Below are 23,583 nucleotides of genomic sequence, written 5' to 3' on the forward strand. Positions count from 1 at the left end.
TACAATGTAGTAATATATGTGACAATGATTGCATTAATAGAAAATGATTGATACAATTGTTTCCGTATCTTAGTTTCTGCATTGAACGGGAACCGACAAGAAGTTAGAATTACCGACAAGAAGCCGACATATATATATAGTATGTATACTAATTAAATAATATGGACTGGACAAATTGAACAATTAACAATTTAATTATATGTATATATTTGAAAGATTAAATGATATGATAATGGAATTACTTCAATGTTTATTTTGTATTGATTATAATAACTACCAAAATATTTCAAATTTCGTACTAAAAAAGAGTAAATCACGATATATATTTTTATTTTATATAAGTTAGTGTAGATTGATTATTAGAAATTGTTGCAATGAATTAATTCAAACCCCAACTACCTGATAATGAAAAATAATAATTGGCGATGTGGGCGGGCCCATATTTAGAAATTATAAGTTGAGCGAAAGTACGAAGACCTTGTTGGCCCATACCTTACAGAAAAGGTCATTCCTACCATAAAGGAATATGTTTACGGTGCACGAAAAAATGACCGAAGAATCCCTTTGCAGTGGAAAAATAATAATTGCGAATCGATCAATCATATCTTGAAACTAAATCAAGATTGGAAGCCTGAGAAACTGCCAGAGCTGATCACAAAAATATTGCGAGAAGCACAGCTACAAGAAAGTTTGATACATGGTGCATTATATGGCCATGGGGACTTCGAGTTAAGTCCATCACTAAGCAGTCTCCAATGTTCTAAATCGCTCTGGCAGATTAAGAATGAAAAAGAGAAAGCTTATCTACTGCAAAGATTCCTAAGTCATGGGATCAGACGTGAAAGACAATAAGAGTCCACTACATCAACGGATGGTGGTCTCACAATCCCACAAACTCAATCTTTGGCACGTAAACCTGGGCAAAGAAAACGCACAAAAAATGCAAAAACTCTATCGCTTAAAAAACAAAAACTTCAGTGAGTCTGGTGGGACCGTTAGTGGTGGAATATTTGACTGTTGAAACCAAAAACATTCACCAACAGAATATGTTTATCTTCGAATGCTTTTGATTGGTGGGACCGTTTGTATATATGTACATATTTGAAAAAAAAAAACAAAAAAAAACAAAAAAAACAAAAAACAAACAAAAAACAAAAACAAAAAATCATTAGGACCTCGAAGTAGAACCACGTCCACGTCGTGAGGTCTGGTAACATGTATTTATAGTTGACAAAATGCATGGCTAGGAGTTCTACAAAACAAATACATGAAAACAAAACAAAACAAAGAAATAAAGAATAATATATACATACTTTGTCTCTTATCGTCATCTTGTCGGTAATTCCAGCCTCTTGTCGGTAGATCTATTTTTTCTTGTCGGCTCAATATTACATTAGACCCCAAAACAATCCAAATACATAATAAATAACTAATAAATGAACAAATCAAACATAGTATTAATAAATGAAATGTGTTTCATCTTTTATTTACTTTCTTGTCGGTAATTCCAGCCTCTTGTCGGTAGATCTATTTTTTCTTGTCGGCTCAATATTACTTGTCGCCAACATTACATTAGACAACAAAACAATCCAAAATAATATACATGTATATAAACAAATCAAACACTCTGATAATAAAAACAAAATAGAAAGTAACTATTTTGTATTTCATTTTCTTTCCTATCGGCTTCTTGTCGGTAATTGCACCCTCTTGTCGGTAAATCTATGTTCTTGTCGGCTCAATATTACCTGTCAAAACCATTATATCAGACCACAAAATATTCAAAAATAGAAAAAATTAACAAATCATACATTGTATTAATAAATAAAAGCTATTTTATCTCTCATTTCCTTTCTTGTCGGCTTCTTGTCGGTAATTCTAACTTCTTGTCGGCTCTTGTCGGTAAATCTAGTTTCTTGTCGGCTCTTGTCGGCTCTTGTCGGTAACTAGTGAGACCCCGGAATTTGAGACCTCTGGTGGTAATTTCTATAACTAGGGGTAATGATTCGCTTATACTATTAGTTCCTAGTATGAGGCACGTCATTGTAGTCCGTCATTCAAAGTAGATGTGCACAGAAATGTATTAACTATGCTTATAATGTTGTGAACATTTCAGGAACTATTTTGAATAAACAATAAGAATAATGTCTTGTAAATATCTACACCTGCATCGATTTTTGCAAATCTATATCGAAAATACTGTTTGAAGGGAGATAACTGCGAGATTCTGACGTTAGGCCTACCTTACAGAGGACACTTGTTTAACTACTAGGAGTAAAGACGGCATAACAACCAAGCGCAAACAAATTCCCGATTTTCATAATACCCTCCAGGTTTTGGCTAATAACATTTCTTTTGTTTACAACTTGGTAGTTTGTTCACGAGATTTTATGAGATTTGGTCCGATATTTAGCGATCACGTGTTCCGTCTGTTTTCGTGAGCGAGCACTATGTCAAAATGGAGGCACGTGGACACGGGCTTCACACGAAGCATCAAAGTGTGATGTTTGTCGCTAGAAATTAATATCTATCAACATGAATTAAAGGCAAGTTGCTTACAAAGTTTAAATCTGTTTGTTGACCCACTGAAATAAGCGTTTGTTTATTTAGGACGAAACTGTTTACGATAAGTTGTTAAGCCTGGCCAGACCACAAAATCACAATATCTACTGCGATTATAGTCCGAATTTTCTGACGATCTTCCTATATACTATATGCAGACTTTAATCAGCGATATCAACACCAGAACCCTTCGGATTACTGCGATAACTGATCGAAGTCCCTGTGTTTCAAATCTATGAATCGGTAGACCTAACGTGATCGGTGATGGCGTGATGGAATTCGATCGTTTATTTTTTTAAACTAAGAAAACTGGCACATATCTGTCGTGGTGGTCATTTGTGCTGTACCTTCCCCGACAGAGACAATATACATAATCTGGGCTTTTGTGATAAGGTTTACTGCAGTAGCTACTCGCACTCGTAATATATATGAAAATGCTAAATTATTATTGAACCAGCTTGTCTTATTTATATATTATTCAGCTCACGATTCAACCTTTTCAAATGTTTTCATGTAGTATAACTTTTTGTTGTTTTCATGTAAAATGATAAATACATGTATATCTATTGGCAATCGATATATCAAATCCATATAATATAAGACTTTCTAAAATATCAATATTCCTCATAACTTTCAAAATAAATCTATATTTGCTTTTGAAATTTAATTAAAAATGTTTGATTTTCATGTCACGAACAAATCACTTAAAATGATCATCAATCTCCTTATTGGTCTCCAGAAAGTGTGAAAATAAATGAAACTTTTTGTCAATAATTCTATTTATTATGAATTCATGTATAACCATTTAGGTTTTTAGCTCACCTGGACCGAAGGTCCGGTGAGCTTATGTCATGGCCCGTCGTCCGTCGTCCGTCAACATTTGCTTCAAATCGTTACTAGTCAAAAAGTTCTTATTGGATTTTGACCAAATTTAGTCAGAAACATCCTTGGCAGAAGGGGATCAGATTTTGCATAAATGGTGACTCTGACCCCCAAGGGGCCCGAGGGGCGGGGCCCAATAGGGGAAATTGAGGCAATTCCTTTAAATCGCTACTAGTCATAAAGTTATGAATGGATTTCAACCCAATTTAATCAGAAACATTCTTGGGGGAAGGGGAACAGATTTTGCATAAATGGTTACTCTGACCCCCAAGGGGCCAAAGGGGCGGGGCCTAATGGGGAAATAGAGGTAATTCCTTCAAATCGCTACTAGTCATAAAGTTATGAATGGATTTGAACCCAATTTGGTCAGAAACATTCTTGGGGGAAGGGGAACAGATTTTGCATAAATGGTGACTCTGACCCCCAAGGGGCCTGAGGGGCGGGGCCCAATAGGGGAAATTGAGGCAATTCCTTAAAATCGCTACTTGTCATAAAGTTATGAATGGATTTGAACCCAATTTGGTCAGAAACATCCTTCAGGCAAGGGGAACAGATTTTGCATAAATGGTTACTCTGACCCCCAAGGGGCCAAAGGGGCGGGGCCTAATGGGGAAATAGAGGTAATTCCTTCAAATCGCTACTAGTCATAAAGTTATGAATGGATTTCAACCCAATTTGGTCAGAAACATTCTTGGGGGAAGGGGAACAGATTTTGCATAAATGGTGACTCTGACCCCCGAGGAGCCAAAGGGGCGGGTCCCAATAGGGGAAGTAATTCCTTTAAATCGCTACTAGTCATAAAGTTATGAATGGATTTGAACCCAATTTGGTCAGAAACATTCTTGGGGGAAGGGGAACAGATTTTGCATAAATGGTGACTCTGACCCCCAAGGGGCCTGAGGGGCTGGGCCCAATAGGGGAAATTGAGGCAATTCCTTAAAATCGCTACTTGTCATAAAGTTATGAATGGATTTGAACCCAATTTAGTCAGAAACATCCTCCAGGGAAGGGGAACAGATTTTGGATAAATGGTTACTCTGACCCCCAAGGGGCCAAAGGGGCAGCGCCCCATATGGGAAATAGAGGTAATTCCTTTAAATCGCTACTAGTCATACATTTATGAATGGATTTGAACCCAATTTAGTAAGAAACATTCTTGGGGGAAGGGGAACAGATTTTGCATAAATGGTGACTCTGACCCCCAAGGGGCCAAAGGGGCGGGGCCTAATGGGGAAATAGAGGTAATTCCTTTAAATCGCTACTAGTCGTAAAGTTATGAATGGATTTTAATCCAATTTGGTCAGAAACATTCTTGGGGGAAGGGGAACAGATTTTGCATAAATGGTGACTCTGACCCCCAAGGGGCCTGAGGGGCGGGGCCCAATAGGGGAAATTGAGGCAATTCCTTAAAATCGCTACTTGTCATAAAGTTATGAATGGATTTGAACCAAATTTGGTCAGAAACATCCTTCAGGGAAGGGGAACAGATTTTGCATAAATGGTTACTCTGACCCCCAAGGGGCCAAAGGGGCGGGGCCTAATTGGGAAATAGAGGTAATTCCTTCAAATCGCTACTAGTCATAAAGTTATGAATGGATTTCAACCCAATTTGGTCAGAAACATTCTTGGGGGAAGGGGAAAGATTTTGCATAAATGGTGACTCTGACCCCCGAGGAGCCAAAGGGGCGGATTCCAATAGGGGAAATAGAAGTAATTCCTTTAAATCGCTACTAGTCATAAAGTTATGAATGGATTTGAACCCAATTTCGTCAGTAACATTCTTGGGGAAAGGGGAACAGATTTTGCATAAATGGTGACTCTGACCCCCAAGGGGCCTGAGGGGCGGGGCCCAATAGGGGAAATTGAGGCAATTCCTTAAAATCGCTACTTGTCATAAAGTTATGAATTGATTTGAACCCAATTTAGTCAGAAACATCCTCAGGGGAACAGATTTTGGATAAATGGTTACTCTGACCCCCAAGGGGCCAAAGGGGCGGCGCCCCATATGGGAAATAGAGGTAATTCCTATAAATCGCTACTAGTCATACATTTATGGATGGATTTGAACCCAATTTAGTAAGAAACATTCTTGGGGGAAGGGGAACAGATTTTGCATAAATGGTGACTCTGACCCCCAAGGGGCCAAAGGGGCGGGGCCTAATGGGGAAATAGAGGTAATTCCTTTAAATCGCTACTAGTCGTAAAGTTATGAATGGATTTTAATCCAATTTGGTCAGAAACATTCTTGGGGGAAGGGGAACAGATTTTGCATAAATGGTGACTCTGACCCCCAAGGGGCCTGAGGGGCGGGGCCCAATAGGGGAAATTGAGGCAATTCCTTAAAATCGCTACTTGTCATAAAGTTATGAATGGATTTGAACCAAATTTGGTCAGAAACATCCTTCAGGGAAGGGGAACAGATTTTGCATAAATGGTTACTCTGACCCCCAAGGGGCCAAAGGGGCGGGGCCTAATTGGGAAATAGAGGTAATTCCTTCAAATCGCTACTAGTCATAAAGTTATGAATGGATTTCAACCCAATTTGGTCAGAAACATTCTAGGGGGAAGGGGAAAGATTTTGCATAAATGGTGACTCTGACCCCCGAGGAGCCAAAGGGGCGGATTCCAATAGGGGAAATAGAAGTAATTCCTTTAAATCGCTACTAGTCATAAAGTTATGAATGGATTTGAACCCAATTTCGTCTGTAACATTCTTGGGGAAAGGGGAACAGATTTTGCATAAATGGTGACTCTGACCCCCAAGGGGCCTGAGGGGCGGGGCCCAATAGGGGAAATTGAGGCAATTCCTTAAAATCGCTACTTGTCATAAAGTTATGAATTGATTTGAACCCAATTTAGTCAGAAACATCCTCAGGGGAACAGATTTTGGATAAATGGTTACTCTGACCCCCAAGGGGCCAAAGGGGCGGCGCCCCATATGGGAAATAGAGGTAATTCCTATAAATCGCTACTAGTCATACATTTATGGATGGATTTGAACCCAATTTAGTAAGAAACATTCTTGGGGGAAGGGGAACAGATTTTGCATAAATGGTGAGTCTACCCCCCCCCCCCCCCCCCCCCCCCCCCCTCCTCAATTTGGCTGTATTGATATAAGCGACTTCTTCTCTGAAACCGAGCAAAGGATATTGCTCCTATTTGCCTGGAAGCAATCACTATGGGGTGGGGATTCAAAATTGTACAAATGGTGGTGCTGACCCCCTAGGGGCCTGAGAGGCGGGGCAAAAATGGGTCAATATAGCTATATTGATATTAACGACTTCTTCTCTGAAACTGAGCAATAGATATCACTCATATTTGCCTGGTAGCAACCCCCTAGGGTAGGGATTCAAAATTGTACAAATGACAGGGCTGACCCCAGGGGACCTGAGAGGCAGGGCCAAAAGGGGTTATTTTGGCAAAATTGATATAAACAACTTTTTCTCTTAAAATAAGCAATGGATATCTTTAATATGTGACTGGTAGCATTCACTTTGGTTAAGGATTCAAAATTGTACAAATGATGGGGCCGACCCCCTGGAGGCTGAGGGGCTGGGCCAAAAGGGGTCAATTTGGCTAAATTGATATGAACAACTTCTCTGAAACAGCTCATATTTGACTACTAGCATCCTATTGGGGTAGGGATTCAAAATTGTATAAAGGAAGGAGCTGACCCCCAGGGGACAGAGGGCAGGGTCAAAAGGGGCCAATTGGTCTAAACAAGATCTTCTCTGAAACTAAGCAATGGATATCACTCACATTTGTGTGGTAGCATCCCTATGGGGTCGCGCCAAAAGTCAATTTCATTTCATGGATTAATGTACCTTTTGGCATTTTTAGTATTAAAATAAAACCAATGTACATGTACCCATATAAAATGCTTATGATATATATTGACATAGCAATACCAGCGACAAATATGCTTAAGCATCATTCTTGTTTCATATCTCATGAAACCAGGTGAGCGATACAGGCCCTCTGGGCCTCTTGTTTCCAATGTTGACCTTTAAAACTATATTTATACAAGCAACAATCTGTGGGATGTCAAATATGGAAGGCTATATAGCTGTTTCAGGATAAATTGCCAAAAATGCTTATAAGTACTGTTTCTTATCACTGATCACATATATTGGGTTTTTGACTATTATGTGTTATTGCTACTTAAGTGTGAATTTTTTCGGCTTAAATGATAATGTATTTCTTTGTACTTGTGTGCAACAGACATCGCAAGAGTTTAATTCTCCTACATATAATATTGACTCCTACAAAAAGAAGTTGAGTGATCATGAGTGGTTGACTACGAGAGGCATTTTATCAAATCTCATATTGACCATACTGATTGCTCATGATCATATTTCATCCGGCCTAGTAAACTCTAGAAAAAACATCTTAATTTATGAAAGTAGCTAACTCCTTTAATGTATGTGTAAAAATTAAGTATATATATATATCGTACAAAACATCAAACTTCTAATATGGTAGATATGAAACATACATTTAGGCTGACTGCCTGATAATATGATACAATTTGTACAGAGTTTACAATCCTTTGACATTCAGCTCATAATATACACCATTATAATTTGATCTGTCGTCATGCGTCGGTCTTCTTCTTAAGACCAAGATATCGCAGAATGGTGTACAAAAGGTTCTTAAGCTATTTTATCAAAATTGTTAATTTCATGGCCCCCTATGTGTCGCATTCCCCCTGGGGAGAGGATACATTTTACTATAGTTTATATAGGAAACTCATCACACATATTTTAGCATAATTTGTTTCATTTTCATTGGAAATTGGTTAGCACGTGGTTAGGGCAAACTTTTCTCAATGATATATTGTCAGAGAATGTCAAGGCCAACGACTTGTTATGGGTTCGAATGTCAAAAATAAAAATCTTATATTGATTATTTTTTTCATTTCATATGAAAGAACATAGTCCACTGAAACAGAATGTGCATATTTTATTGTCATCAGATAAAAATATGGCAGAAAGATATGGCACTTGGAAAAGAATCATAAAGCTATTTTCTCCAGCCAAAATTAAAAGATAATCCAAAATTGCAGAATAAAGGTTTCTGCTCTTTTATCTATAATATACACATGAAGGCTTGATGTTTGGCGCATCGATAACGTATGGCTGGCTACAAATGTTATACTTATATTTGACCTTGACCTTCATTTAAGGTCACGGGGGTCAAATGATGAAGAAAATTCAAAGTTCTTTCAAAATTATTAATTTGGGTCACATTTTAAAGAATCAGCCCTTTTAAAGGTGTGTGCAATGTATCAAGGTCAAATAATCAAAATGACGCAGATATGGCACTTTTAAAAAAAATTCCTACCAAAATGAAAAAATGACCCAAAACTGCACATACACATGAAGGCTGGATATTTGGCAAACAGATACATGTAACATGTGTAACTGGCTACAAATATTGAGTTTATCTCTCTGACCTTGACCTTCATTCACATTTTAAAGAACCGGCTCTTATGAAGGTGTGTGCGAAGTTTCAAGGGCAAATTATTAAAAATGATGCAGACATGCCCTTTAAAGAATGTTTTCTTGCCAAAATCAAAAATTATCCTTAAACTGCAATTCAATTGTTGGCTCAAAAGGGGTCAATTTGGCTCAATTGACATAAATAACTTCTTCTTTGAAACTAAGCAATCGATATAGCTCATACTTGACTGGTAGCATCCTTTTGGGTAGGGATTCAAAATTGTAAAAATGGTGGGGTTGATCCCCGGGGGGCAGGGTCAAAAGGGGTCAATTGGTTTCTCTGAAACTAAGTTATGGATATAACTCGCATTGGTGTGGTAGCAATCCCTATGGGGTTGTACCCAAAGTCAATTTCATTTCATGTATTAATTGCACAATTTGGTATAAAACCTACATTTGTATGGTAGCATGGTTATGGGGTGAGTATTCAAAATTGTACGAATGTTGGGGTTAACCTCCCGGGGGCTGAAGGATGGGACCAAAATAGGTCAATTTCGCTAAATTGACATTTTTACACAATCCTGATGTAAAAATAGGCCCAGGGTTCTTTCCCCACCCCAAGGGACTTATACAATCATATTGAATTGATATCAAATATGAAAGTTTTCTTCAATATTTTGCATGTAAAACGCTGTATATTTATATACAGTACCTATAGCTACTAGGCTATTATCTACATCTTGGTGGTAAATTAAAAAGCAACAAATCACAGTTTATTGTTAATATTGACATTGGATCTATTAAAATAGATGGAATTGATATCTAATTTTGAAATAATTGTCCTTAAAAATGAGGTCTTTGTTAAAAAAAAGTGTAATAACTTTTAAAAGCTGTCAATCTAATTTTGATATTATTCTAAGATCAAAATAGAAAGGAATAAACAATTTTGTTTACAAGATATTGAAAGACATTGTACACTTTCAACAAAAAAGTAGCAGACACTCCCTGTATTTTCAATACATATCGTGTATTGCTATAACTTATCGAAATGCATATCTTATTGTTTCGTCATTTCTAATACCCAGGCCTATAAAATATAAGTTTGTTTTAAACACATAAATGCAAATTTTGAACTACTTAAGTATAAAAGATGGTTTAAAGTATGAATGTTAATGACATGTACCTAAGTAGACGTTGATTTGAAAAAATTTAAAATGTTTTGACTTTTTAAGTAAAGGTTTGATTGAAATAAGAAATGTTTAACTTCTTTTAGAAGTAGGTTTGCAACTTTTCAGATGGTTAAAACCATTATGTACATCGGAACAGTCTAAACCATTACATTCATCAGGACTGTGAAAACCATTATGTCCGGTTGGTTTGACACATTTAAGTGGAAATGTTTAGTCATGTTGATATCAGTTTAATTTGTATTCTTGCTTTATTTCAAATATCTCCTTCTACATCTGACTAACGCCTCCTACAGTACTTTCAGTACTTTGATTTAAGGTATGTATGCGTTTTGTGATAATTGTTTGTGGAAGAAAGTATGGTGTAAATGTGGTGTTCAATTTCAGAGCATGTAGGAGGTAGGTGTTCACTTAATGGTGTATTGCAGGTGTTTACATTTCAGTACTAGTGTGTGTTTGAGAGTGTTCACTTGACAGTATGTGCAGGTGTTCTTTCAACATTGTGTATAGGAAGTGTTCAATTATCAGTTTGCAGGAAGTGTTCACTAATCAGTGTGTGTAGGAAGTGTTCACTATCAGTATGTATAGGAAGTGTTCACTATCAGTGTGTGTAGGAAGTGTTCACTTATCAGTGTGTGTAGGAAGTGTTCAATTATCAGTGTGTGTAGGAATTGTTCACTATCAGTTTGTAGGAAGTGTTCACTTATCAGTGTGTGTAGGAAGTGTTCACTATCAGTGTGTGTAGGAAGTGTTCACTATCAGTGTGTGTAGGAAGTGTTCACTATCAGTTCGTAGGAAGTGTTCAATTATCAGTGTGTATACGAAGTGTTCACTTGTGAGAATGTGTTTGAGGTGCACGTGTGTACTAACACTGTGTGTAGTTGTTATTAACTTATAATAACACTGTGTTCATAGATGGTTCATTCTGATAAATGTGCTAATCAAGTGTCTAGTTGCATTACAAAAAATGGAGTGCATATTTTTTCAATATTCTGTGATCTAAAATTAAATACCCCCATGTGTAATGTAAATACCAACTTAGAGAAACAGGTCTTATAACCATACCATTCACTTGTTGAGGTTGTTCGGCTGAAACTTAGGTGTTCATACACATATGGGAAGTATGTTTGATGTGTGAGAGGGTCTGTGCATTTTTGGTAAAATTTAACATTTTCAGTGAGAAATAGTATAAATTGTCTCCTGAATGCTTTGGTAAATTGTCTACTGTTCTTTTTGTCTGTGTACATGCCAAAGAAATATCAAAATAAAAAAGATATGAAAAGAACTAATACGGTACTTTGTAATTGATTATCAACTAGTCAAAATAATTTGAATGATGAAGTAAATTGTGGATAACATTCATAAAACAGTAAAGTGGCATACAAAAAGTCACACTACTAATATTACAAAAATATGATTATTAGCTTTGTATGATAGGAGCGCAAGGTTCATGTAGATCCCTTCTCCTTTGCTGTTGCAATGTCAATACCCTGGCCCGATCCTCCTGCTGCAGCATAGCAACTGTACCACGTGCACCCCTTGGTCCCCTTCCTCTACCTCTTCCCCTTCCTCGCCCTCTCTCCATCCTTGGACTGGTGTCTGCCCCGAGACCCCTTCCTTGACCCCTTGGCCGTCCACGGGTTCCTCCCCTCCTCCTTGATCCCCTCCCCCTCATCGGGGATGTATGGACTTGTGCATATTCATAATCTATCTGATGAGAAAGCAAAAAATTATTGTAAGAGTAAACTGAAGGAAATATTTTACAATGCAATGCAACAGAAAAGTTCATTGATGAATTTTATATTGCTATGAATATCGAAGACAAAATATCAATATACTTGTACATATATTTGTATACATGTACATACTAATTCATGTATATATGTGTAACAATAGAAAACTAAAGAAACTTGCATGTTCAGCAACCAAAAGTAGGTATTCTCATACACTTCAGTTAACAAGATCACATAAGCCTGGTATGAAAGTACAATGTATGATTAGTCTATAGCTACATTTTGTATATACGTATGCTCTATTTGGTATATTGATTATGTTTGGTGATCAATGACAGCAGCATTCCTTTAAATGGTAATGATGGGGGTAAGACTTTCGTATCAAAAGAATTCTTCAAGTGCAAAATTTAAATAATGTTATACATACAGCAGTACTATGCAAACTATTACAACTTTCCATGGGGGAACTCATTATTCAAAATTAAACATAATTGAAATGTATTCAACATATAGAGACAAATAAAATAACAATATAAAATGGCATATTTTGAGGGGTTTTTTTCATAAAGAATCAATAGATCTTTAAATATACAAATAGATTAGCTTATTAATTGATAATAGTAAATTGAGCTGTCCAAAATTGGAAACTCCGTCCTAAACAGAGAGCTCGAGGGTTGAATTGGCAATTCATTACATGAAGTTCTTCAAACTGATGAGAAAACAAAACACATATCGTCATGGAAGTAAGAATCGTGGAGCTAAGAGGCTTTGTCAATAGCCGTTATGTGCATGTATACATGTATAACATATTTGTAATTGAAACGTTTCCCGAAGCTTCACTTCTGTCGAGAAATACATGTAGGTCTACATGCATATGATATTTGATTGTTTAAATTACTGTAAGCATTCACCTCATCTACTCATATCCTGTTAAATCAATAACACTATGTCTTGATTGCTTTTCTAATATATATATATATATATATGCCTACACAACTATTGATTTAGCGTAAATGAATTGATCGCGATATCACCGGTGACGATGACATAAATTAGATTACCCCACATTGGGCCCCATCTCTGCATCGGATGCCGATTCACACCGATTTCAGTTTTTATTGTTGTTATTGCATGTTTTAAGTCATATGAAAACAATCTTTAGGTATAAATCCCACACATGCATCATATATGACATGTTCATTAAGTATTTACGTACCGTGTTACTGCTTTGACTGCTTGATGAATCGGACATCTCTAAAAATTCACGTGTTTCTGTTGATGTTTTCTCACTGCCTCGTTTTCGAAATACCACATGACTTATAAAAATAGATATATGTTATATTAGGACAGGGCTTTTCCCGAATTAAAGTGGTCAAAACTGGACAATGCAAGCAGAACTTGACCATCGCATTGCTGTGACAGAACTTTTGGAAGACCAGATAATGCATCTAGACTAAGTTTGTTTCCCCGAATAGTCGCTTTAACTAGTCATGTAGTGGTCCTTTCTTTTTTAAATTGAAGAGAGGCATAACCCTAAATAGATGGCATGTTCATTAAAAAACAAAATATCAAACAACTATCAGCCATTACCCCATCCAAATTTTAACTTCGAAAAATTCCAACTGATACTGCTCGTTCATTTGATCACCTTACACATTTTAAAGGTGTGTGCAATGTATCAAGGTCAAATAATCAAAATGACGCAGATATGGCACTTTTAAAAAAAATTCCTACCAAAATGAAAAAATGACCCAAAACTGCACATACACATGAAGGCTGGATATTTGGCAAACAGATACATGTAACATGTGTAACTGGCTACAAATATTGAGTTTATCTCTCTGACCTTGACCTTCATTCACATTTTAAAGAACCGGCTCTTATGAAGGTGTGTGCGAAGTTTCAAGGGCAAATTATTAAAAATGATGCAGACATGCCCTTTAAAGAATGTTTTCTTGCCAAAATCAAAAATTATCCTTAAACTGCAATTCAATTGTTGGCTCAAAAGGGGTCAATTTGGCTCAATTGACATAAATAACTTCTTCTTTGAAACTAAGCAATCGATATAGCTCATACTTGACTGGTAGCATCCTTTTGGGTAGGGATTCAAAATTGTAAAAATGGTGGGGTTGATCCCCGGGGGGCAGGGTCAAAAGGGGTCAATTGGTTTCTCTGAAACTAAGTTATGGATATAACTCGCATTGGTGTGGTAGCAATCCCTATGGGGTTGTACCCAAAGTCAATTTCATTTCATGTATTAATTGCACAATTTGGTATAAAACCTACATTTGTATGGTAGCATGGTTATGGGGTGAGTATTCAAAATTGTACGAATGTTGGGGTTAACCTCCCGGGGGCTGAAGGATGGGACCAAAATAGGTCAATTTCGCTAAATTGACATTTTTACACAATCCTGATGTAAAAATAGGCCCAGGGTTCTTTCCCCACCCCAAGGGACTTATACAATCATATTGAATTGATATCAAATATGAAAGTTTTCTTCAATATTTTGCATGTAAAACGCTGTATATTTATATACAGTACCTATAGCTACTAGGCTATTATCTACATCTTGGTGGTAAATTAAAAAGCAACAAATCACAGTTTATTGTTAATATTGACATTGGATCTATTAAAATAGATGGAATTGATATCTAATTTTGAAATAATTGTCCTTAAAAATGAGGTCTTTGTTAAAAAAAAGTGTAATAACTTTTAAAAGCTGTCAATCTAATTTTGATATTATTCTAAGATCAAAATAGAAAGGAATAAACAATTTTGTTTACAAGATATTGAAAGACATTGTACACTTTCAACAAAAAAGTAGCAGACACTCCCTGTATTTTCAATACATATCGTGTATTGCTATAACTTATCGAAATGCATATCTTATTGTTTCGTCATTTCTAATACCCAGGCCTATAAAATATAAGTTTGTTTTAAACACATAAATGCAAATTTTGAACTACTTAAGTATAAAAGATGGTTTAAAGTATGAATGTTAATGACATGTACCTAAGTAGACGTTGATTTGAAAAAATTTAAAATGTTTTGACTTTTTAAGTAAAGGTTTGATTGAAATAAGAAATGTTTAACTTCTTTTAGAAGTAGGTTTGCAACTTTTCAGATGGTTAAAACCATTATGTACATCGGAACAGTCTAAACCATTACATTCATCAGGACTGTGAAAACCATTATGTCCGGTTGGTTTGACACATTTAAGTGGAAATGTTTAGTCATGTTGATATCAGTTTAATTTGTATTCTTGCTTTATTTCAAATATCTCCTTCTACATCTGACTAACGCCTCCTACAGTACTTTCAGTACTTTGATTTAAGGTATGTATGCGTTTTGTGATAATTGTTTGTGGAAGTAAGTATGGTGTAAATGTGGTGTTCAATTTCAGAGCATGTAGGAGGTAGGTGTTCACTTAATGGTGTATTGCAGGTGTTTACATTTCAGTACTAGTGTGTGTTTGAGAGTGTTCACTTGACAGTATGTGCAGGTGTTCTTTCAACATTGTGTATAGGAAGTGTTCAATTATCAGTTTGCAGGAAGTGTTCACTAATCAGTGTGTGTAGGAAGTGTTCACTATCAGTATGTATAGGAAGTGTTCACTATCAGTGTGTGTAGGAAGTGTTCACTTATCAGTGTGTGTAGGAAGTGTTCAATTATCAGTGTGTGTAGGAATTGTTCACTATCAGTTTGTAGGAAGTGTTCACTTATCAGTGTGTGTAGGAAGTGTTCACTATCAGTGTGTGTAGGAAGTGTTCACTATCAGTGTGTGTAGGAAGTGTTCACTATCAGTTCGTAGGAAGTGTTCAATTATCAGTGTGTATACGAAGTGTTCACTTGTGAGAATGTGTTTGAGGTGCACGTGTGTACTAACACTGTGTGTAGTTGTTATTAACTTATAATAACACTGTGTTCATAGATGGTTCATTCTGATAAATGTGCTAATCAAGTGTCTAGTTGCATTACAAAAAATGGAGTGCATATTTTTTCAATATTCTGTGATCTAAAATTAAATACCCCCATGTGTAATGTAAATACCAACTTAGAGAAACAGGTCTTATAACCATACCATTCACTTGTTGAGGTTGTTCGGCTGAAACTTAGGTGTTCATACACATATGGGAAGTATGTTTGATGTGTGAGAGGGTCTGTGCATTTTTGGTAAAATTTAACATTTTCAGTGAGAAATAGTATAAATTGTCTCCTGAATGCTTTGGTAAATTGTCTACTGTTCTTTTTGTCTGTGTACATGCCAAAGAAATATCAAAATAAAAAAGATATGAAAAGAACTAATACGGTACTTTGTAATTGATTATCAACTAGTCAAAATAATTTGAATGATGAAGTAAATTGTGGATAACATTCATAAAACAGTAAAGTGGCATACAAAAAGTCACACTACTAATATTACAAAAATATGATTATTAGCTTTGTATGATAGGAGCGCAAGGTTCATGTAGATCCCTTCTCCTTTGCTGTTGCAATGTCAATACCCTGGCCCGATCCTCCTGCTGCAGCATAGCAACTGTACCACGTGCACCCCTTGGTCCCCTTCCTCTACCTCTTCCCCTTCCTCGCCCTCTCTCCATCCTTGGACTGGTGTCTGCCCCGAGACCCCTTCCTTGACCCCTTGGCCGTCCACGGGTTCCTCCCCTCCTCCTTGATCCCCTCCCCCTCATCGGGGATGTATGGACTTGTGCATATTCATAATCTATCTGATGAGAAAGCAAAAAATTATTGTAAGAGTAAAACTGAAGGAAATATTTTACAATGCAATGCAACAGAAAAGTTCATTGATGAATTTTATATTGCTATGAATATCGAAGACAAAATATCAATATACTTGTACATATATTTGTATACATGTACATACTAATTCATGTATATATGTGTAACAATAGAAAACTAAAGAAACTTGCATGTTCAGCAACCAAAAGTAGGTATTCTCATACACTTCAGTTAACAAGATCACATAAGCCTGGTATGAAAGTACAATGTATGATTAGTCTATAGCTACATTTTGTATATACGTATGCTCTATTTGGTATATTGATTATGTTTGGTGATCAATGACAGCAGCATTCCTTTAAATGGTAATGATGGGGGTAAGACTTTCGTATCAAAAGAATTCTTCAAGTGCAAAATTTAAATAATGTTATACATACAGCAGTACTATGCAAACTATTACAACTTTCCATGGGGGAACTCATTATTCAAAATTAAACATAATTGAAATGTATTCAACATATAGAGACAAATAAAATAACAATATAAAATGGCATATTTTGAGGGGTTTTTTTCATAAAGAATCAATAGATCTTTAAATATACAAATAGATTAGCTTTATTAATTGATAATAGTAAATTGAGCTGTCCAAAATTGGAAACTCCGTCCTAAACAGAGAGCTCGAGGGTTGAATTGGCAATTCATTACATGAAGTTCTTCAAACTGATGAGAAAACAAAACACATATCGTCATGGAAGTAAGAATCGTGGAGCTAAGAGGCTTTGTCAATAGCCGTTATGTGCATGTATACATGTATAACATATTTGTAATTGAAACGTTTCCCGAAGCTTCACTTCTGTCGAGAAATACATGTAGGTCTACATGCATATGATATTTGATTGTTTAAATTACTGTAAGCATTCACCTCATCTACTCATATCCTGTTAAATCAATAACACTATGTCTTGATTGCTTTTCTAATATATATATATATATATGCCTACACAACTATTGATTTAGCGTAAATGAATTGATCGCGATATCACCGGTGACGATGACATAAATTAGATTACCCCACATTGGGCCCCATCTCTGCATCGGATGCCGATTCACACCGATTTCAGTTTTTATTGTTGTTATTGCATGTTTTAAGTCATATGAAAACAATCTTTAGGTATAAATCCCACACATGCATCATATATGACATGTTCATTAAGTATTTACGTACCGTGTTACTGCTTTGACTGCTTGATGAATCGGACATCTCTAAAAATTCACGTGTTTCTGTTGATGTTTTCTCACTGCCTCGTTTTCGAAATACCACATGACTTATAAAAATAGATATATGTTATATTAGGACAGGGCTTTTCCCGAATTAAAGTGGTCAAAACTGGACAATGCAAGCAGAACTTGACCATCGCATTGCTGTGACAGAACTTTTGGAAGACCAGATAATGCATCTAGACTAAGTTTGTTTCCCCGAATAGTCGCTTTAACTAGTCATGTAGTGGTCCTTTCTTTTTTAAATTGAAGAGAGGCATAACCCTAAATAGATGGCATGTTCATTAAAAAACAAAATATCAAACAACTATCAGCCATTACCCCATCCAAATTTTAACTTCGAAAAATTCCAACTGATACTGCTAGTTCATGGTATACGTATAATGCCCCGGCCCTGTCTTGAACAAGTTATTGAGCACCGTTACATGCAATCTTTCGATTTCAAAACGAAGTTCAACAACTACCGAAATGATGCAGTTGAAGAAAAGGAAAGGACGATCTCATCACTGGCATTAAAACATGCTATCTTATTAGTCCGTGATCTCGCAAACGACGTCCTGTATATGCACATGTAAAATAAAGTATGCCGAGATGACCCCAAAAAGTGCACCTGGTGACAGTCGATTATATAATCGGATGACCTTTCAACCTCGTATGTAAATGAAGAATCTGGACAGGCTGAGGGAGCCGTTTGAAAAATGGTGTTTTGTTGGAGGAATTCGGCGATGTTTTCACGGATTTTTGTGTTTTGGATGTAACAATTCGTATTGAGCGACACGGTAGGTTAAAGATGAATGTTTCTAGATGACGGTAGTATATAGTATGCGCCGTGTCAGTTTGAATAGATGTGTTTTTTTAGTCAATTGAAGTGAGATGGGGTGCCGTTTCGCTCGTGGCGGAGTTGCCAACCTTGTACTTTATAGAGTACACATACCACTGTCATATAAAAACATGAAAATCACATTTTCTATGCAAGCGCCTGTGGACAAATGCCTGGCTGCGCGATCTGTTGACGTTTTTAAACCAAGGAAGCCGACCATAGAAAAACTGCCTGGCCATGGGCGATTTTTTTTTGTGATGCAATTTACTCCGGTATTATGATAAGCATAAAAATGGAATTATAAATGTTCACTATAATTGGTATATTTATTATGAAGAAGTACATACAGGCTTCACATTTGTTAAAAGAAATGTCATGATATATTGCTTTTTTTCTTCATTAGTTACCATGGAATACGCAGGTCGGTAAAACATAGAAAAAATAAATTACCTTATCTTTCAGAGCTGTATTAGAATTGTAAATGTTGTACAGATTACAAATATATATACTTTATTATAGGTTACTGGTAATATGTAGGGTTAACTGGCCATGTTCACATATCTAAAACATGTGCCTTATTTGTCAGAATTGGGCATTTTCACTGCACACTGCTACGCAAAGTGAGATTAATTTCAATTGTATTTTGACAAACAGTTGAAAATGGATATTGCACCACATGTAATTTAGGACGTCGATACAGAAGGAGGATGAGTGGTCGTTTCAAGAAATTCACCTGGATGAATAGATCTTGAATTTCGCGCGACACGTGACTTTGGACGTCTGCACAGCAAACGCCGCATTGACTTCCTCAGCATGTTCCATTGTCTACAAAGGACTGGGACATCGCATGTAACAATAACAGCGATGACTGAAATAAGGGTAAATATAGCCACAGTTCCTATGCTGACAGATAACGGTCGATGATCCGCAATGCTGTGCAACTTCCGCTGAAATTTATTTGTTTGTTTTATATCAATTTTCAAATCTGCTACAATGTCCATAAATGAAGCTCCAATAGAGCTTGTTGTCGTTGTCGTTTGGGCGTAACAACAGGAAAGACAACTCGTGAGACTCGATGGATAGCAGACATTACTGGCTGCTGTTGTTGTTTGTATATTCGTAGATGTTCTCCCGTCAGTACTGGCTGTCTGAGGTGACGTAGTGGGGACATTTGATACGCTTGATTGAACTGTTGTACCAGTATTTGTAACGCCACCAGCACTGGTAACAACTGTACCGGAACAAGTGTATGAGTCAAGTGGATCTGTAAGATTAATTGCGGACATGTAAAGATTAGGATAGACTGGTCACCAGCCACGAAGATTTTCGTTAAGAATTGCTGAGCTAGATACCAATACTAAATTATCTCCCCCTAGGTTGAAACTCAGGAATCACGCATATCCTAGAGACCAAATTAACTCAATTGTATTCATATTTTTATATTCTAGAGACAAGGGCCAGTCTAAGATTTGAGTTAAGCTTGATGGTAATATTACACAAGAGGCGCATTTCAATGTAAACTGAGTGTTAGATACAGTAGAGACAAAAATCAATTGAAATGCACCATACAACTCTTTCTAGTTATCATCAAGATGCTATATGGAAATAGCATACATTGGAGGTGACGGGGTAGAATCAGAAAAGGCAGAAACAAATGTCAAAACATGGATGGAAAGTTTCATAATTGAAATTCAAAATTTTCAATATTCTATTTCTTAGAACAGCACTAACAGTGTCGCTATCAAAACGAGTTAAAACGTGATATGCAGGTTACGGAAAATATGAATACGATATGAGTGAAATATATTTAGAATGGCGTCCATTTTTTTAAACCCGATATATAAATTAAACTACGTCTTTCATTTCTTGAATTTTGATTGCTTTTAATTTCAGTATATAACCTAGTTATCGCGAAATGTACGTGTGCACGTGTACGTACGTACCTATGACGCAGTAACATACTGCTGGCAGGTGGTCGTTGCAATGAGTTGTGTACCATTCGTAACTTGTCCTCTCCATATAGACACAAACATTGCTGGACTGTGGTTCCGTACTAGCCCAATTTGTGTAAGTAAGACTATCCCCCGCCCATGTCTGGAAATTCCCAGTGCGGGTGGCATCTGTCACGCCAATGTAAACATTGTCTGTAACACTGAAATGCAAGTTTGAATGGTTAATCAATACATATTGAGATTATGATTTCTTATTTGTGTAGACAAAGTAGATATGTAATCACATGTAATTTGCGAAATAAAGTATTTTAAGTATATGCAGTAAGATTACAAGATTTAGTACAACGGAGATTTATTCAAAGAACTTTAAATGATAGATATCTCCTGTGGGATATGAATATGTCTGATGGTTCCATCACTCTTACTTTGAAGGCGTTACATCATTTTGGATTTGAGATTTACATTAACAGAAGACGCATACACTTCCGGAACGCCTCATGTTTAATCTTCTTCATGTAAATCTATATCTTCTTAGAGTTTTTGTTTTACTTTCGGTTTTCACTTGTTTTATATGGACATCAATACGTACGTCCAAGACGAGCCTAACGCCGTTTTGATAACCGTCTCGTGAGCTGCCGATGGTATATTTGCCAATGTTCCACCGTTGGTTGCACACATGATTTCCTGGTAGATAGAGGACTGGGCCGTACTTTTAAGCCAATAGCACCACGTGACACCATTGTCCACATAGGAAACGGCAGACGGTGTGACATCAGGGCAGCCGACTATTGAGGATCCAGCTAAAACAATGGAAAGGGTTCATCTGCTAATCAAGAAGAACGACGACGACGACGACTACACAACAACAATAACAACAACAACAACAACAAAAACAACAACAACAACACGATTCATCATAGTGACGTCACAAGACCGACAACATGATTAATCTATTATGACGTAAATCACACACTCTAGCATGAGTAATATACATAATACATCAGATAAAATATCAGATTTTGATATGAATTTAGAAATGCAAATGGCGTAAGTAAAATAATGAATAAAAATTTAGGTCCGGCACGTGTTTTGTAGCACGTGTCAATTTTACAAATAACCACTCGTGGTATTTATGTGTTGAAAATTCAAAACGCATTCACATACATATCCATCCTCTCCTACTTTCGATTTTTCACTTTAATGGCACTTTCAGTCCACATTGATATTGGCATTCATGTATTGCCCAACAAACCTTTTGTGAACACGAACAGTTTTATAGTGGTTGTCAATAAAGGTACCATATTTATGACAAGTTATACAATAAACAATCGATCTCGTGAAAAATTGGCCACCCATGAATTACTGAAATGATCAAAAAAGGAAGGAAAACAAAAGACACTAAATGTCTGTTTTAACACATCGCGGAGTTTTGTTATAAAAATCGATTGCCATCCACTTTAATATCATTTGATATTTATCTATAAATATTCCCGAAATGATAGGTTTCCGGTCCATGTTGAAATGTTGAAGAGAAATCTGTACGAAAAAGAGCGAACCATGAAGATAATCATATACAATGTATGTTCGTTGATGCATAAAGTTTGAAATATAAAAACTAAATAGCAGTTCTAATTTTGCGAATTTACAACATTACCACCATTATCAACAACAATAAACAATTGTCTCAATTTTTTAAAAGTACTATTCATCTGCAGAAGGAAACAATGATAGTCAATCTACTGATTCGATTGCTTAAGTGGTATGGGCGTGAACATATTTTGATGTTGTGTGAAAGTTTTTATCTATACATTTTAGCTAGATAATGTACTGTTTAAGAGCATATAATAATAATGTATAAAACGAAGCTGCAGAAAAGTGAATGTTTGGCAGTAAAGTGTATATTTTCGTAAAGGAGTAACCACGCTTGACAGCACTTACCTTTTTGGAAATACCAGAAAGGGATAAACAGCATGAATATCTAAAACAAAAAGGAAATTATCAGGTTTGGGTTTGAACAGTGAGATAAAAAAAATCATGCTTAAAATACAGGCGTTATATTGTTACAAAAGTGATTCGTTTGTTAATGATATCAATGGTTATCAATTGATTAGCATATGAATTGTACCTTGGTGCCAATATTATGACGCAAATATTTATCAGAGGAACTAGGCCACAGAAAGATTGTTTTGTACTCGAGAAAAGTGCATTACGTTTAACTTTATTTGGTTATCTGTTATGTTTGTGTCACTGATGAATCGTCCGAAATGTTCTCATTATAACTAGGGGACTAGTTTTGGTTTAAACATATTTTATTGCTTCTAATAACAAGCACGAGGATTTGGCACACGTTATGGAAACTTATACAAGCCCGCTTTTCCACAATTCAACCATAGTGACAGTAACAATAGACATATTGTACACCGTATACAGCGAAACTGATTTGGAAATCAGTGGAGTGAAAGAAGAGGCAGACTGGATTGCGAGGAAATGGCAATGATATCATAAAGGAGATTTTATCATTCACAACAATATATATCCTATATAGAATATAAGATATGAAACATCATATGTACCTGCCTGGCACATACCAGCTAAACACTCCAGCTACTTTCTCTGATCAAATTGTTCATATAAATGTTCCTACCTAGTAATCCGGCTCTAATGTTTACTCGTACACCTTCAAGCTATCGTTTAAATGTGCCAGGAAGAAATGTAAAATCAGTTTATTTTTTCTTATCTTTAAACATATTTAGTATAGAAAGACATAAATAAGAATAACGTTTTATCTGTTTATATCGCTTAATTTGTTTTACGACGTTTCAGAAAAGGCAGTGATAGGACTGGGAGGTGACAGAATGTAAGAGGATAGTTTAAAGGATGATCTCGCATCCTCTTCAAGACCATATCAAAATCTATCACTTTTTGGAATAAATATTTGGGCAGTTTCAAACGCTTTCTTCTAATGTTAGATCAACACTTTCATGT

General features: G+C 36.2%; 1 protein-coding gene across 1 annotated transcript; it reads right to left on the reverse strand.

The window, feature by feature from the left end:
* Positions 1-19,208: 19,208 nt before the first annotated feature.
* On the reverse strand, positions 19,209-22,848 carry LOC117314624 (probable GPI-anchored adhesin-like protein PGA18). The gene is made up of 4 exons (XM_033868692.1): positions 22,537-22,848; positions 21,188-21,398; positions 20,590-20,798; positions 19,209-19,910 (listed from the first exon to the last, which is right to left on the reverse strand). Exons 1-4 carry the CDS (start codon positions 22,568-22,570, stop codon positions 19,330-19,332), a joined length of 1,035 nt encoding a protein of 344 aa, XP_033724583.1. The 5' UTR covers positions 22,571-22,848; the 3' UTR covers positions 19,209-19,329.
* Positions 22,849-23,583: the final 735 nt, after the last annotated feature.

This window comes from Pecten maximus, chromosome 16 (genome assembly GCF_902652985.1).
Source record: "Pecten maximus chromosome 16, xPecMax1.1, whole genome shotgun sequence".
In the NCBI taxonomy this organism is placed as follows: domain Eukaryota; kingdom Metazoa; phylum Mollusca; class Bivalvia; order Pectinida; family Pectinidae; genus Pecten; species Pecten maximus.

Bases quoted from the DNA above. Each gene is read 5' to 3' on its own strand.
- LOC117314624 (XM_033868692.1), bottom strand. From the start codon at position 22,570: ATGCTGTTTATCCCTTTCTGGTATTTCCAAAAAG. The intron at 21,399-22,536 runs GTAAGTGCTGTC...CCATTGTTTTAG, and splicing joins TTTCTGGTATTTCCAAAAAG to CTGGATCCTCAATAGTCGGC. The intron at 20,799-21,187 runs GTACGTATTGAT...CTTGCATTTCAG, and splicing joins GCGTTAGGCTCGTCTTGGAC to TGTTACAGACAATGTTTACA.